General features: G+C 37.5%; 1 protein-coding gene across 1 annotated transcript; it reads left to right on the top strand.

The window, feature by feature from the left end:
- The first annotated feature begins 11,837 nt into the window (after nucleotides 1–11,837).
- On the top strand, nucleotides 11,838–13,166 carry LOC143449880 (N-acetyltransferase 8-like). Its single transcript, XM_076950209.1, has 5 exons — nucleotides 11,838–11,966; nucleotides 12,320–12,425; nucleotides 12,505–12,692; nucleotides 12,824–12,978; nucleotides 13,082–13,166. The coding sequence occupies exons 1-5, from the start codon at nucleotides 11,838–11,840 to the stop codon at nucleotides 13,164–13,166; spliced, it is 663 nt and encodes a 220-aa protein (XP_076806324.1).
- Nucleotides 13,167–16,199: the final 3,033 nt, after the last annotated feature.

The raw sequence follows: 16,199 nt of genomic DNA, 5'->3' as shown, positions 1-16,199 counted from the left end.
ATGCAAAAGCACTTTTGACGCTTAACACATTTTACACATTTTTATTTAGACTATAAGCTATGGTCTTACACGTTTACATAAAGAAGCATGCAGACATATCGTAGCTTATAGTGAAAGCTGCTGAAAAGATCCAGTTGTCAAAGATAAACTCACAGGAAAGCTTTGTTGTGCTAATGTGTTAGGGTTAATGAAATCAAAGCCTGAAAATGTTCCATTTCACTGCTTCTCTACTTATCACTTTTAGAAAAACAGTTTCTCTAACCAGAAATATTTCAAATATTTCGACAAACCTGGTGACGATTAAACGTAGCTGTGTAACAAGCTTGCTCAAAACAAATTTTCTAATTGCAATAACAAAACTACTTAATATCCGTAAGAAATCTGCTGCCTTCTCATTTGCGCCGTTTCTTGCGATTCAGCCAGGAAGTCAGGTGTCTGAACCAGGAAACTCGCTTCAACATGGTGCTATTGTTATATTCACGAAACGCGATAATCTTCTGTCTTTGTGAGTCAGCTTATTAGGGTGTGTAAATTATTATGTGCAATGAGTTGATAACATCACAAGCTTTAGATTAAATGAACCAGCCTGGGTTTTACGGTGATTTCAAGAAATATCTGATTTATGCGCACGAAGCCTCTGCATATCTGTTTGACAAAATATTATTATAGCAATTAATTCCTTGAGACGGGGATCTTACTTCTTATCTTGCTAAAACTGCGGAAGGATCTGTCTAAAGTTTTTACAATTACCACCATCAGAGTGCTCTTTTTGTAGAAGAATCCACAGAATAACATCAGTTTCCACTGACGAGATGTTTACTATAGAAAACACAATCGTCAACATTACATGATGGACATTTGTAAAGAGCACTGTAGCCTGATTATTAATTATAGGTCAACTGAATAAAACACACGTAATGCCAGAAAAAATAAAGTTGCCACTTACGCAAGTGTCGAAACAATATTTGACTCATTCGCCACGTCGGTAATACCCAACAGTGGTGTAAGTGGGTATTCTTTACATAAACAGAGTTTTACACCAAAAAGCAACAAAAGTTAAGATTCAATAAATCATATTATTTTTCGTCATTGGCGCGGTGGGGACGAAAAACAGTGCTAATTGCTAATCATGCGCTAATGCACGGGATAAGTGGCAAAGCTTAAACCGTGAAGGAAACAATGGTGGTGTCAACTTACGTGTCAACTGTCTTACTTCGCAAACAAAACAATTTTACTTTGCACTATTTCTGGTGCATTTATTCACAAAATCAAATGATGTCTCAAACACTACATTTTGTACTTTTCAAATACCGCGCGCGCTCATTTCGTGGTGATCACTCATGCGCGACGTGATATGTTTTCCATGATTTCATCAATTTAGTTAATTTTTGTATTTATATTCATCACTGTATATATTGTACAGTAGCTTACTTCAACTTCTCAGTTAACAAAAATAACCAAACCTCTATTGAATGGTCATAAATGTCGGAAACCGATTTTAACATAGGTCCATATCGCATATTAATTTGCTTTGCTTTAGTATAGGTCGTGAGCCTGCTATCTTCCATGTGACCAATGACCATAGATGAGCACAATTCGACAACCCTGGCATGCTGGATATCATGGAGTTCCCCAAATCTGATACCCAGAGTAACCAGAGACATGGTCCATTGGCATCCATGCAATGAAACGTATTAGTCTGGAAACAATGGATGCTTCTCTAGGTGCAGCACTGGACTAACTGGACACTTAAAAAAGTAATCAGAATGTTTCAGGCAGAAACCAGATCAGACGCTGAGTACCTAGAGCTTCCTAGCAGGGGACGAGACGTGGGAACATATTCACGATCTCTATCACAAAATGATAAGGAGCTTCATCGTCCTTAATCCACATCAGCTGTTATAATGAATCCAACAGATCTTCCGCTGATGCACCAGGTGTGTCTTCACCTACCGCCAGCGAGCTTGTTTCTGATTCACAGTTGTCTGGTCCATAAAACCGTTTGCAGTGGAGTTAGAAAAAAACATTTTCTCTGCGATGATCTTAGAAGAGTTGAAGAAATTTCAACCAGGACTGGACTTTTCCGACATTGGCAGAAGCTACATTGATCTATTTATTATGTATCAAAGCAATCTAGGTTTATTCAACCACGCCGTGAGTTCTACACTGAGCTTTCTGATCACTTTTCGGCTGACAAGTGCGAACGCCAGTCAGCTATGAGCAAAGCATCCACAAGGTCATCAAAAGTCAAAGTTAAGGACAATAACGCAGAAATATGATTGTATATATTGCCACCAAACCCATCAAATAATTGAAATCCATAGCTGAGTTGAGATAAGTCTGCAATTTAACGTATATTCATGTTAAGCCACAATTTTTACTGAATTTTTTAGTTTGACAGATTCCGGTCTCAACACTTCGCCGTCAGTCATTTCGTAAACTGTCGCTTTTTTCCCACGGGTATGACGTGTGGCGATATCGCGGAGTCATGTAATGCCGAATGAAATTGAATATACTCTTTGTCAATATCAAGTGGTCAGCAATGTAAATTTGTGAAGTTTTGTTCAAAAATTCTTCCAATTGCCTTTAGTGCTATAGATATGCAACGTATTGTGGTAGAAGCATTGTTAGAAGTTACTTGGATTTATTTTGTATGTTCTAGGTCGACCCAGATCTGTTTAACCAGGTCGGGAGTTCTACACTAATTTCTCTGGTCATGTGTTCTTACACCTTTCGGCTGACAAGTGCAAACGCCGATCAGCTAAAAACAATGCATACCAAGTCATCAACGATCAAATTTAAGGTCAATGAGGCAAAGATCAATCAAGAACAAGCAAGGTCACAACTGAACAAATTTCCTTGTACAATTTAAAAGTTTATAAATTTATTATTTTCGTAAACTGTCGCTTTTTTTCCCACGGGTATGACGTGTGGCGATACCGGTCCAGTCATGGAATGCCGAGTGTACAGTATTCGAAATTACTCTTTGTCAACATCAAGTGGTCAGCAATGTAAATTTGTGAAATTTGTTCAAAATTCTTCTAATTGTCTTTAGTGCTATAAATATGCAACGTATTGTGGTAGAAGCATTGGTAGAAGTTACATGGATATAAATTGTATGGTTTAGGTCGACCCAGATCTGTTTAACCACGCCGCGAGTTCTACTCTGAGCTTTCTGGTCATGTGACCTTATACCTTTCGGCTGACAAATGCGAACGCCTAAAAGCAAAGCATCCCAGGTCATCAAAGATTAAATAAGAACAAACAAGGTCACAGTTAAACAAATTTACTTGTATAACTTACGTATGCATGATTTCATATATAACCTACTCTTTTATTTATGTATTGCAGATTTCTTTGATGAGTGGTCTTCAAAGAATCAGATTCCTTGCTACTCACAAACTATGAGGTAGTCTAGTTAACCATAATGTCACTTTACATCTGTGCAACATGTTGCAATAAAAATCCAAATACAATAATGCGATGATATGATTGTATATGTGGCTACCAACCCTCAAATTATTGAGATCGAAAGTTGAGCTGAGTTGAGTTTGCAGTTTGTAGCCTTATATTTACGACAATATTTTTACTGAATCTTTTTTGTTTGACAGATTCCAGTCTAAACGCTCCGCTGTCAGTCATATGTGTTTTAGGTCGACCCAGATCTCTTCAACCGCGCCGTGAACTTTACACTGAGCTTTCTGATCACCTCTGGTTATAGGCCTACCTTTCGGCTGACAAGGGCAAACGCCGGTCAGCTATAAGCAAAGCATCCAAGGTCAAGGACAGTGACGCAGAAATAAAAAAAAAATAAGATCATAACCTAACACACTTACTTATACTACTTTCATGTGCATGATGTCATATATAACCTACTCTATTACACTGGTCTACACAAAATTTCAGGTTTGGGTTTTGACAACTCATTTAAGCTAATTTTGGGGCGCTGAATCCGAAAATGAACTCAGATTTTTTCTATCACATCACGTTTTTGAGATATGAAATATCCCTAATTTTTGAAAAAAATCAATTTTTGCCCCCCCTTTGTTGTCAAAACAAGGAATTCTGATGCAATAAACACTGTTTTACCTGCAATAATCTAGCTTTAATTAACAAACAAGCATTCTATATTATATTCACACAAATTTGCGTTGTCTTTATTAAAATTTCATGTTTTGGAATAAAAAATAGGCATACAAAAGAGCGGTACTACGACACCTTATCGAAAGACACTTTATCGAAAGACACTTTATCGAACGACACCTGATCGAAACGACAGCTGATCGAAAGACACTTTATCGAACGACAGTTAATCAAAACGACAGTTGATCGAACGACACTTTATCGAACCGACAGTTCAAGCAAGATTTTTGCGTGTTTCTCAAACATTGAAACAATGAGCCATTGTGATGTGCGGTCTTTGTAATGGTGTGCATTAATGAATTGTGATGTATATATCATAAAGTTGACGATTTATATTTTATATCTATATTTTATATTTGTATCATAAAGTGTTCGATTTCGCATGGCGGCCGGCCCGCCCACATATTAATAAGATATCACAAGAATACGCACGAGAATTGCTAAGTACGAGATTGTCTGTACAGTAGACTAGACTAGTCATTATAGATACAAAGAGTAAGGAATTGAAGGCAAAATTTTATAGGAAGGGGCATGTCGCTGCCTGACTTTTACACAAAGTAGCTTCTTCAAAGTAGTCTTTGTCCCAGCTTGACCGACAGCGCAAAATAAATGGCTTCGATGCTTGGTAGCACGTACACATGTGAACAAATATTTTCAACAATGAAATTCACGAAAAGCAAGCTAAGATCACGCATTTCCGACGCCTATTTAGAAAATGTTCTGGTTCTTGCTTCATATGACTTGTCACCAGATGTTGAAAAACTTTCACAAAGCAAGCAGCATCAAGTGTCACTTTAATGCTGTGTTGTTGAAGTGTGAATACAGATATTTTGCGCTTCTTGTGATTGGTACGATTGAGATTGCAGAGTCAATGTACTGAAGTGAGTGTGAATTATTGTATTAATGAGGCATCAGGTAAGTAAATAAAGTGACTAACCGCTAGAAGGGAAAAAGTGTTACCGTAGTCTGTGATATAAATTCATAATCAACAGGAAATAATTCATTTATTTATATGTTATTATTTATTTATGAGTAGGGCAACCAAAAGTCATTATGGTCAATTTTTTTTACCTGCTCAGAATGCTATGAAACAAGCACAAAACAAATTTCAGCTTTGTACGACGTGTGGTATAGAAGTTATTAGGTCAGATAAAGTCAAAATGTTACGTTAGGTCAAAATACAGCATATAATGCTCTTTCTTCCAGCTTCCCTCGGGCAGAAATTCTCGGCTACCTTTTCCATTTTGGCCAATGTAGCTTCCGGAAAATTCAGGCTCTCTCTCTGCAGCGGTGGTTCAATGAAGATGCAGAGCACGCCCTTCGCATAAAATGCTTCCAGGCACTGGCATTCGTTCCGCCTGACGACGTTGTACAACGGTTCGAGGACTTCCTGGCCACGTTCAGTGACGACGATGAGCAGCACTTGTCTGAATACATTGACTATTTTGAAACTACTTGGATTGGACGATTGTGTCGCAGGAATCGTCGTCAACCTCTATTTCCTATCCGGTGTTGGAATGTTTTCCACCGGGTTCAAGATGACCTTCCAAGAACGAATAATAGCATTGAAGGATGGCACAATGCGTTCAGCAAGCGTGTCTCATTATCCCATCCGACGCTTCGAAGACTCGTCAAAAAAATTAAGCGGGAACAAGGTTCCAACGAAATGTTAATTGAGCAATTGAGTGCTGGAATCGATGGCCCACCTCGGAAGAAGCGCTACGACGCTGTCAACCAACGGCTGAAGAGCATAGTTGAAAATTATGACTCAACAAATATGGACATAAAAAGTTATCTTCGAGCAATTGCACACAACTTGTAATTAAATGAATGCGATTGAAATGTGCACTTCGTCAGTTGTCGTGCTTTTAACAGTGCATATCGTCAGTTGTTTCGATAAATTGTGGTTCTTTTAATAAATTGTCGTTCTTTTAACAGTGCATATCGTCAGTTGTTTCGATAAATTGTGGATCTTTTAACCCTATCCTAACCAGGCTCGCGAGTTTACTAAAAAAGCTAGGTGTGGCCAACCCCGCACACACATTTGCAATCGTTAATTACTAGAAACCTATGCGTCGTAGACTGATGAGATTATTACAGGTTAGTAGAAACATCATCTGGCTTCCTGTATACATCATAATTGTAAAACTAAAGAAAGTGAATTTAGTGTAAATTAGGTATTTCTAAAAGTGACACATTTCTATAAATTCTTCTTGTTACGCCGCGCCCCCGCTGTGAGAAGAGAACGAAAAAGAATAGTTAGTCAAGTTATTGGTGCGTAAATGAGTAATACGTTTCAATGCGGAGAGAGAGCAAAATTATATAAATATCACAATACCTCAAAAATTACAAAATCCAACTTTATCAAACAAACATGGACAGATAGCTGAACATCACAATGACCCATTGTTTCAATGTTTGAGAAACACGCAAAAATCTTGCTTGAACTGTCGGTTCGATAAAGTGTCGTTCGATCAACTGTCGTTTTGATTAACTGTCGGTTCGATAAAGTGTCGTTTGATCAACTTTCGGTTCGATAAAGTGTCGTTCGATCAACTGTCGTTTCGATCAGGTGTCGTTTCGATCAGGTGTCGTTCGATTAAGTGTCTTTCGATAAAGTGTCGTTCGATTAAGTGTCGTTCGATAAAGTGTCTTTCGATAAGGTGTCGCGTCACGCAAAAGAGCAACCATAATAACATCAAACGCTACATTATGCTGACGAACCTGTCGATAGGACAGTGACAAGGTATTATCTGAATTATAGCCTACAGTTCACACAATATGCACATAGACAACGGAGTGCAGAAATTCTGAAAACACACACAGAAATAGCAAAGTGCCAAAATAAAGATTGACTCAAAGGGACTTGGGCAGGGCGAGTTCAGAAACAGCCAACAAAAGAGCTTTCATAAAATATGAACTCTTCACTTATAAGCTTAAAAATGCTCTTTTGAGGGACTTTCTTTCATGAGCAGCATCTGGAATTTCTCTTTTCAAACTCCAGCAATAGTCGGCCATCATATGACAATCCCACCGACCTTGATAACGTTCCTCCATAATTTTAATATCCTGGTGGAAACGTTCACCCTGTTCTTCACTAACTTTCCCAAGGTTTTCTGGAAACTCATCCGCATGGCTCTTCAAGTAGTGAACTTTGATGCTCATCCTGCATCCCAAATCTTCAAAACTAAGCAGTAGCTCCCTTAAGAGATCTTTATAATTTTCTGCTTTTCTGTTTCCCAAAAAATTTCTCACAACAGCACCGAAAGCATTCCAAGCTCTAGCCTCGAATGGCAACATTGATTTTACAAAATTTTCATCCTTTAACAATTGCCTGATTTGTGGTCCATTGAAAATCCCAGCTCTTTTTTTCTCTTCACTGAGACCAGGAAAAGCATAACATATATACTTAAAACACTCTCCTTCATGATCCAAAGCTTTTACATATTGTTTCATGAGACCAAGTTTGATGTGAAGAGGAGGCAAGAGGATCTTTTTGATATCAACTAACTGATCACGTATGATATTTTTGTCTCCAGGTGTCAAGGTAAGCCTTGGAGGCCACTCTTCTTTCTTCCAGTGCTGATCCTTGGCCCTGCTGTCCCAGTAGCATAGGAAACATGGGTATTTGGTGTAGCCACTTTGTTGCCCCAGCAAAAAGTTCACCATTTTTAAATCTACACAGATGAGCCAACTATGCTCATGGTACTTGAACTTTTCAAGAACGGTTTTGATGTTCTGATACTCTTCTTTCATTGTCACCGAATGTCCTATAGGAATAGAACCGTACACGTTACCATTGTGAAGTAGAACACACTTCAAACTTCGTTTGGAGCTATCAATGAAAAGTCTCCATTCGTCTGCATCATACTGTGGTAATCCCATTTCTAGAAGAAGCCTTTCTATATTGTTGCAATAAACGAAATCATTGTGGGAAGCAAAATATGGAAGCAGTTCTTCTTCTCGTTTGCGAAAAAATGTCACGCTTGTACCAGCTTTGAGAAGTTTCCTTTCCTGTAGCCTTGATGCCAATAACTCCGCCGATTGCTTAGGCAAATACAAATCTCTCACTAAATCATTTAATTCCATCTGATTAAACTGGGAAGGCTTGTCTGACAGATCCTCGGGTGCTGGTTGAAAAATTTCACTTTCTCCTTCACTAAACGATGCTTCTGAAGAAGAAATAGCCTCTTCGTGTAGTTCTGGAAGTGATATAAATACTGGCAGTGGCTTTTCATCACTGTGAGGAACTGGCCGCAATGCCGAATCCAGATTTGGATATTTCAAACGATGTTTACTCTTTTTGTTATACCCTTTCACACTAACAAGACAAAAATAACAATCGTCAACATGATTTCGTTGCTCTCGCCAAATCATGGGTATTCCAAATTTCATTTGTGAACCTTTTCCTTGCGACCAACTTCTCAGACATTCAACGCAGGTCTTGCACGCTTTATGAGGAGCCCAGCTTTTGTCCTGGTCCCCTAACTTGACTTTAAAGTAAGCAAGATATGCCCTTTTTACAAACGTGGTAATATTGCATTGTTGAGACTTCAACATGAAGCATCCACAAATGTAACAAAATATATCCGGATCATTACAACATTTTACTGGACATTTTACTGTAAAAAGGGTAAAATTGGTCAATTTCATAAAATAATGACACCGATAGAAAGAAAACTTGATGTGATAGAGAAAATCTGAGTTCATTTTCGGATTCAGCGCCCCAAAATTAGCTACAATCAGTTGTCAAAACCCAAACCTGAAAAAAAAAGTTGAAATTTGTAGACCAGTGTTATTTGTTGCAGATTACTTTGATGAGTGATATTCAAAGAATTTGACTCTTTGCTGCTCATGAACTATGATGAGATACTTTAGTCAATAGGTCTCTGTCCACCTGTGCAACATGTTGCAAGAAATACTGAACATTTTTTCAAATTGTTTCTAACTTGACAAGCTAGACACAAACTTTTTGTGATTGTGCTATTGTATTGTAACGAAAAGTGGTATATGGTACCTTAGCCTGTAAGGTTTACCCACTTACACTACAAAGTCTGTTTCCTTGTGTATATCTTAACAGTGAACTTTGATAGACTTCAGCAATAATGACACAGGAATGACTACTGTATAATCTGATTATATTTGACGTTTCATTGAACGAATAAATCAAGATAGAACATTGTGACAGCAACAGCACAAAGACATGTTGCGGCGTTGAACGTAGAAACCAAAAAGACTGAATGAATCAAAATGCACGCACAGGGGAAGCAGTCGATTACGTCACGCAGTGTTATGCTTCATTGATTCCATAGATGAGAATTCTATGTAGTACACAATTTTATATTACATTAATTGATATATTTATCACAGTATTATAACCATCAACATCATATAAACAGAACCGTTTGTTCTAGTTATTTTGTGAATACAGCAGTTACGCAAAGTTTTCAGAAAAATCTTTACTGGATGTTATGCTATTTACTTAAATGTTTTTAGTAGCATCGTTTATATTTCGTCAATAACAATAAAAATCATGATGACAACGTGCTGATGACAACTAGCACGGCCACTAAACACAGAAGCGAAAACTTCATCATTTAAAGTCAGGTTATCCAGAGAATATCATACGAGCAGGCGATATGTTAAAGCAACAGATTGCTGACACTTTATATCTCCAATGTTGTAAATCAGTGGATGGGAAATACATCTGTATATCAGCGAATCCCGATTTCTTGTGGCCATATATGGTAATACTGTTGGGCGTTGGTGTCGAGCTCTTTCAAACTCTTTATCGTTGACAAGAAGTATTTAGGCCACGGCTAAGGGACAGTTTTTTATCTCATTCAATCTTATTTTTATTTTATTAATACAGATTATTGCATCTTATATATGATGTGTTATGTCCAGCTTCTAACGCATAGGTCTAACTTCAGCTTCTATGCGCATATTCTAATGATGTATTTTTGATGATGATGACGTAATATTTACGTTGTTCTAATTATGGCGAAATTATGTTCAGCAAAACGAATTGCAGTAAATCTTACAAAAACTTCCATCAGTATTCCTAAATGCAAAAACAACCTAAGCTACACCAGCAACAATGTGTGTACTAAGTTATATGTTTATTTATGTTTGTCACAACAACAAGTTTATATTTAATCAAATAATAATTGATTAAATTCTCTTAGGTTTGGAAAAAAATCTTTCAAAAGCTTTTAGTCATGTTTTACCCAATTAGATTTGGGGTGTCATTTATCACAAGTTGGCATAGCAACGAAGATGTTAGAGTCGCAAGCACGCTGCTTAAACGAAGCTTGGTATTTTGATAAGACCCATTCCATTCCCCTTTCATGCTTTCCAGTCAGACTCAGGCAGCAGATAAAAAACATTTACTCTTGTAATGCAAGATCTTTCCACTTATCACGTCATCAAGATATGAAACTGTACCAGACCTAACTTGGTGAGTTCTACAGAATATCATAGACATTGAGATGGCGACAGGGTACTTATGACGCTTACAAAGTTGGAGGTTTGGATGTTACATAAATCCGTTTAAAGAGAAGAGCAAATGCAAAAAAGTTAAAGCAAAAGCAAAGTAAGACAAAGAGTTTTTCGATAATATATTTAGTGGTTAAGAAATTTTTCAACAATGCCTCGAAAACTACGCAGTGGCATTAAGGCGTTATGTAGTGGCAATTAAACTTTTGCACCATAAAAGCAATATGGATAACATGATTGATATTCGTGATAGTTAAGTTGAGTTGAATGTCTTGCGTTCATTAAGCCTAATCCATATAACTTCCCTTACCGTTGGTGTATTAAGACGAAGGTAGATGCTAAGCTATGCAGTTCACGGAGATCAGCCTTACGTTTTGCTCTAGCCTAGTTCAGTACAGTTAGCTGCGGCAAAGTGAAGAACTAATATTTGACCAGTACACGTGCTGCCACTTGCAACTGCTGAACCTATTAAAATATACATTCACGCAATTCCAACTCTCTTCTACGCGTTTGTCTCGGCACGCAAGGTAACGGTTAAAAGAGCTACCATCCCATCCCATTATACCATTCCAACATCTTTAAACAGTTGGTGACTTATGTGATTTTTAAAGAAACAAAACTAAAACTTGGAAGTTTATGCATATATGCTTAAACACTATTAAGTTGAAGCAGTAAATTTAAAACCTTCAAATAGTGTATCATAACCTGGCTGTCGCATTGCGTGACTCGTTTGTACGAACGGTGTAGTTCTAAAAACTGGATTAAGAATTTATTGAAATGGGTATTTGAAAACTGGAAATTCTGATAGTTCACTCTTTATCAATAGTGCAATACGATATTGTACCGTACACCACCACTCAGAAATGTAAATCTCAAAATGAGCAAAAGATTTCAACCAACATGAAGCTGATTACCGGTTTACTGGTTGCTAACCAGTTACTTATTCAAAATACGAATTTAGTTATCCGTCACGTGGTTACTTATTTGGTATTGAATTATTAGCAACCATCGAACCGGCAACCAGTTTCACGCCGGTAAATATTTTTCTGTACGTGGTTGGTAGGCTTTGCTGAATAAATTCAATTCGCTCAGACTTGTTCAGATCAAACGTGCATGAGAAAGCCAACAGCTAAGTTCAATTACAAAATTTGTAACTTGGATATTGTGTGATTTGTTTAAGTTTTATCTTGAAGAAGATGGATGTATTGATCCGGCCCGTTCAGCAGGGAGACTTCAACGTTATAAAATCTGTTATCAGCGAAGGCTTATACGAACATTATTTATCAGTCTACATGAACACTGCCTTCTGGTCAATAAAGGTCCAGGTAAATGTTTTGCATTGATGGTCTTAGCTTCGTTGCAAAATATTTATAACGGTTTTTATTAAAAAGTTGTTTTGTTGAATGTAACTCATCTTTGAAACATTGAACAACATTCTTCAGTTATTTGCAGTATTTTCGTTTGGATTATTCATCTTGTTTTCGTTTAAATCTTTTGTAGTCATAAGACTCTTATTTTGTGCTGAAATAACGTTTCACTCGTCGTCGCAGCGCTTTTTTATTTTGTCTCCATCATCCGCGCGGTGGCGCCTTTAAGCAAATAAAATTTTTATTTTCAGTTAATCTCAGCAAACTTCGTGACATTTTGAAGTTGAAACAAAATTTCTTTCTTTTTTTAGTCTGCAATGTTTATTCTCTCCGGCGCCCTCTCCCGGGTGCTATATTCCGACGTTGCTTGCGGGTTTGCAGTTTACTTTTTTCTTCAGCTTCTCGGTCTGTTCTGTGGTATGTCATTATTTTAACCAGAAAAGAACAATACTCAAGATGCACAAGTAATAACCTCCAATGACGTCATAAATTTAAGCTAAACATCTCTGGCGCCAACACATGGACGAAGATATGAAGGAACTTGCCACATGGAAGCGCTTTACCGACTTCTACTGCAATGATAGTGGCGGTGGATTCTGGGTTGCCATGGATACAATGACGTCAGCTGTAGTTGGTTCGATAGGAGTCAAATTTCGACCAGACTTGAAAACACTTGAAATAAAGGTATGTTGCCAACTAACCCTCGAATAATGACAAACGATTTAAGTTTGACGTCACAAATAGATTTTAATGACGACACAATGGAAGAACTTGGTCCCTGAACAAAGCTTGACACAGATATACGTTTTGTTAAGCGGTTATCAGTATCGGCTAAACACCGTCGCTCCGGAATCGGTGGAAAACTTCTCATGAAGCTCCTGGATCACTGCGATAAGATGAAAGAGGAAGAAGAGAGCAACCTCCGAGGCATCACTCTTCTGGTCAACGTCACGCAGCAAGACGCGATCCGGTTGTACAGAAAACACGGATTTAAACTGCGGAAATCCCACTTTGTCTCGTGCTTCGGTGGTCTGTCTTACGGCACTTTATGTGAATTCGTTCGTCCATTGTAGGCCTAATTGCTTCCGCATTTCCGTCTTGTACAAGCCTTATTGCAATGCTTTCACTAACGAATTTGTGGAAAAGCGGTTGCTATGAAATGTAAATAATACAATGAGTCTGTATGAGACTAAACTAAACTTTTGGAAGCACCACCAAGTCATTTATGAAAAAGTATCGACAAATTTCCGGTTTAAAAGCTACTTCGCTTAGCTATAGTTGGTGGAAGAAAACCGCAAGACACAGAGAAGAATGTACAGATAGCGCGATTGTTTTTTTAATGTTGAGATGCTGATGTTACCTTGTTGTCAACTTGCTGTGGTGATCGATTTCTCTTTTATTTGTTGCACATTTACAGGCGTTAAAGAACACTCATGATACCAATTGTATCATTCTACACTATTTATTGTTGAAAATCAATCGGGAAATTCAAGTTGTTGTTTTACAAAATCAACCAAATAAGCCGCCTATGACGCAACAGTATTCACAAATAATTTTAAAACCATAAAAACTATTCGTCATCGATCGAGTAAGTGACTTTTTTAGGCATGCTTGTTTGTTCATTGTGGTTGTGACAATAATCATAACCATGTGCTCAACGTCGTACACACGGATGACGTCACGTTCGCAATCCACAAACTTACGTCGTAATACGACGGTGTAAGCATGTTGGTGAAGTGAAACAATCACTACTAGACGAACTCAAATTTATAAAAAACTAGCAGTAAACTTGCTTCCAAGTTTTTAAGCTCGGCTGTATATTTCATGGAACTCTGTTATAGTTTTTACAGAGTTTCTTAGAAAAATATTATTTTAAAGCAAACTTCACACAAAAGTTCTGACTTCACCGTTTTCAGTAAAGAAAACAACAAAACTGCAAATTTTATTTTTCAATGTAGTACAGTAGTGAAACCACTGTAGTTTTACGCACGTTGCAGAGCACAAGATGCGACAGACTGTGCAAGTAACATATGAGATAATGTTTATAATCATGGGTCGGGTCAACAGCAGAGTTTCTTAACTCCTTTGTGTATGATTTTTCCTTACACTTATGGTGTTAAACTGTGAATTTCCTCGATAAATTGAAGACATTTTTTCCACAATTGTATGATCACAATAAGCCTCCTTAAGTCCAGGTTTTGTGAAGATTAGATTTCGGCACCCGCCAAAAAATGTTAAGAAATCGCTACTTTTGAAGACCAACAGCTGCTGTAGTTGCAAAAGTATGAAACTTGAGAGCCCGTTTCGGTCCCCAAAATACCTTAAAAACATTGATTATTACTTATTAGTATTTCTATCAACAGCAGAACAACTTTAAGAAGGAAATAAATTCAAAGTTACCTGAATATTTTCATAAAAAATTTACATATTTTTTCTACACTACAATCAACAAGTTATTAGTATTTTTGTAATTTGAATAGTTTCATTCTCTAATGATCTTATTGCTTTGATGAAATCAACATGGGCTAGGGTTCAGTAAAAGAAAATGAAGCGTACCGATCAGCAATAACGAACAGCCGGCAATTAAGCTGCTGGATGGTCGCTGCCATGTGCAATGTAGCGTAATTCACTCGCTTCTATGCACGAGCCCGGAAAATTTAAATTGAACCGATGTATAAATATAAAAGAGGACTTTGGACTTTGGCTTCAATACCAATGAAGCAAGTCTCGAATTCAACTGCGCATAAGTGGGTCAAATGCAATTTAAAAGCGGTACGGTGGGGTAATTTATGAACAAACTTGACAGTAAAGACAAAAGTTTCACTTAGATTAGAGTCTTAGATCATAATTAGAAGTACATCCACACAATCACGGATGATTAATAATACGCAAACCCATAAAATAGTAAACGGAATCGTTTCTTGAACAAACTTCCGCTTGTTTCAATTCAGAAACGTAATCTATAAATTTTGTTTCAATTTTAAGTATTTCAGCATTGTTATTCAACGCCCATTAATGTTCCAAAAGTAACACTTAAATTAGACAACTTCCGCAGTTTTATAATTACGTCTGACTTTTTGTATAATAACTACATAAAAGCACAAAGAATTTACCACAAAAAGGTTCAAAAACAGTTCTGCGATCTAATTTTTGCAGGAGCTGTTGCAATTTGCAGAATGCCGCAGTAGCAAACGAGTAGGATTGTTTATCAATAATCGGGAAATTGAGTTGCTAATACAACGCTTTACACGTCATATCAAAGTGTTTATTAGCGAAGAAAACGTTCCCTAATTTTGAAATTATGCTACGACAACACCCGATGTGTCAGACATGTTTGTACGACAGTTCAGACAAAGATACTTATAACAAAACACCTTTCAACGGAAAACTACTGGCTATCGTCGCCCAATAATACGGCCACACATAAACAATAGAGCATCACAAACATAAAAGGTTCAAAACAATTTTGACACTTTTAGAAACCTTTGAAGTTTGTATCAGTTTTTAAAATAGCCTAATACCTCAAGAAAGTGCAGTAATTGTGTCGTAAACAATCTAATAGCGTCCAAGGTGCAGTAGCTGCAACAATTCTTCGATAGAAAGAACGTAGTGTGGTTTAAAACCCACTAATGATGAAACGCCAGTCCAACTTACATCAAGAAGCGTCGGTAAAACAACTTGGTATGATTCATGAGTACGACATATCACACAAGCGAGAAGAGCATTGAGCAACAACCAACAAAAACAACCCCAGCTGGTAAACATGGTCCTAGCTGGGTTATTAGTCGCAGAGCGAACCTCAAAAAAACAAAACGCACGCCTTGTTTATTTCGACGTCACCTGCGTCACAGGTCACGTGAAAGCGGTGAAGTGAAGAAATAACGGCAGCTGCTTATTTACTCGTTACTCGTTGTGCCAGCTGCATGTTTTGGCCGCAGAGTGCAAGGATTGGCAAATTTTCTGCAAATTATAAATATTTTAATCAAATTTTTACTAAAATATTGATGACTAAGCATTGCAATATATTTTGGTAAAAAATATGCGTGATTTTGCGTACGATTTCACGCACTGAACGACGCAAAGTATCAAAAATTATTCACGTGTATGATCACGCGTCGAGCGCGTGGTCAGCGGATGATCGCTCAGTGGAAAAGTACAGGCAGTCTCATATGTAGCAGTGGAAAACTACAG

The sequence above is a fragment of the Clavelina lepadiformis genome, chromosome 3 (genome assembly GCF_947623445.1).
Source record: "Clavelina lepadiformis chromosome 3, kaClaLepa1.1, whole genome shotgun sequence".
NCBI lineage: Eukaryota > Metazoa > Chordata > Ascidiacea > Aplousobranchia > Clavelinidae > Clavelina > Clavelina lepadiformis.
The sequence above is the reverse complement of the archived record's forward strand: the minus strand, read 5'-3'. Positions and strand labels throughout refer to the sequence as shown.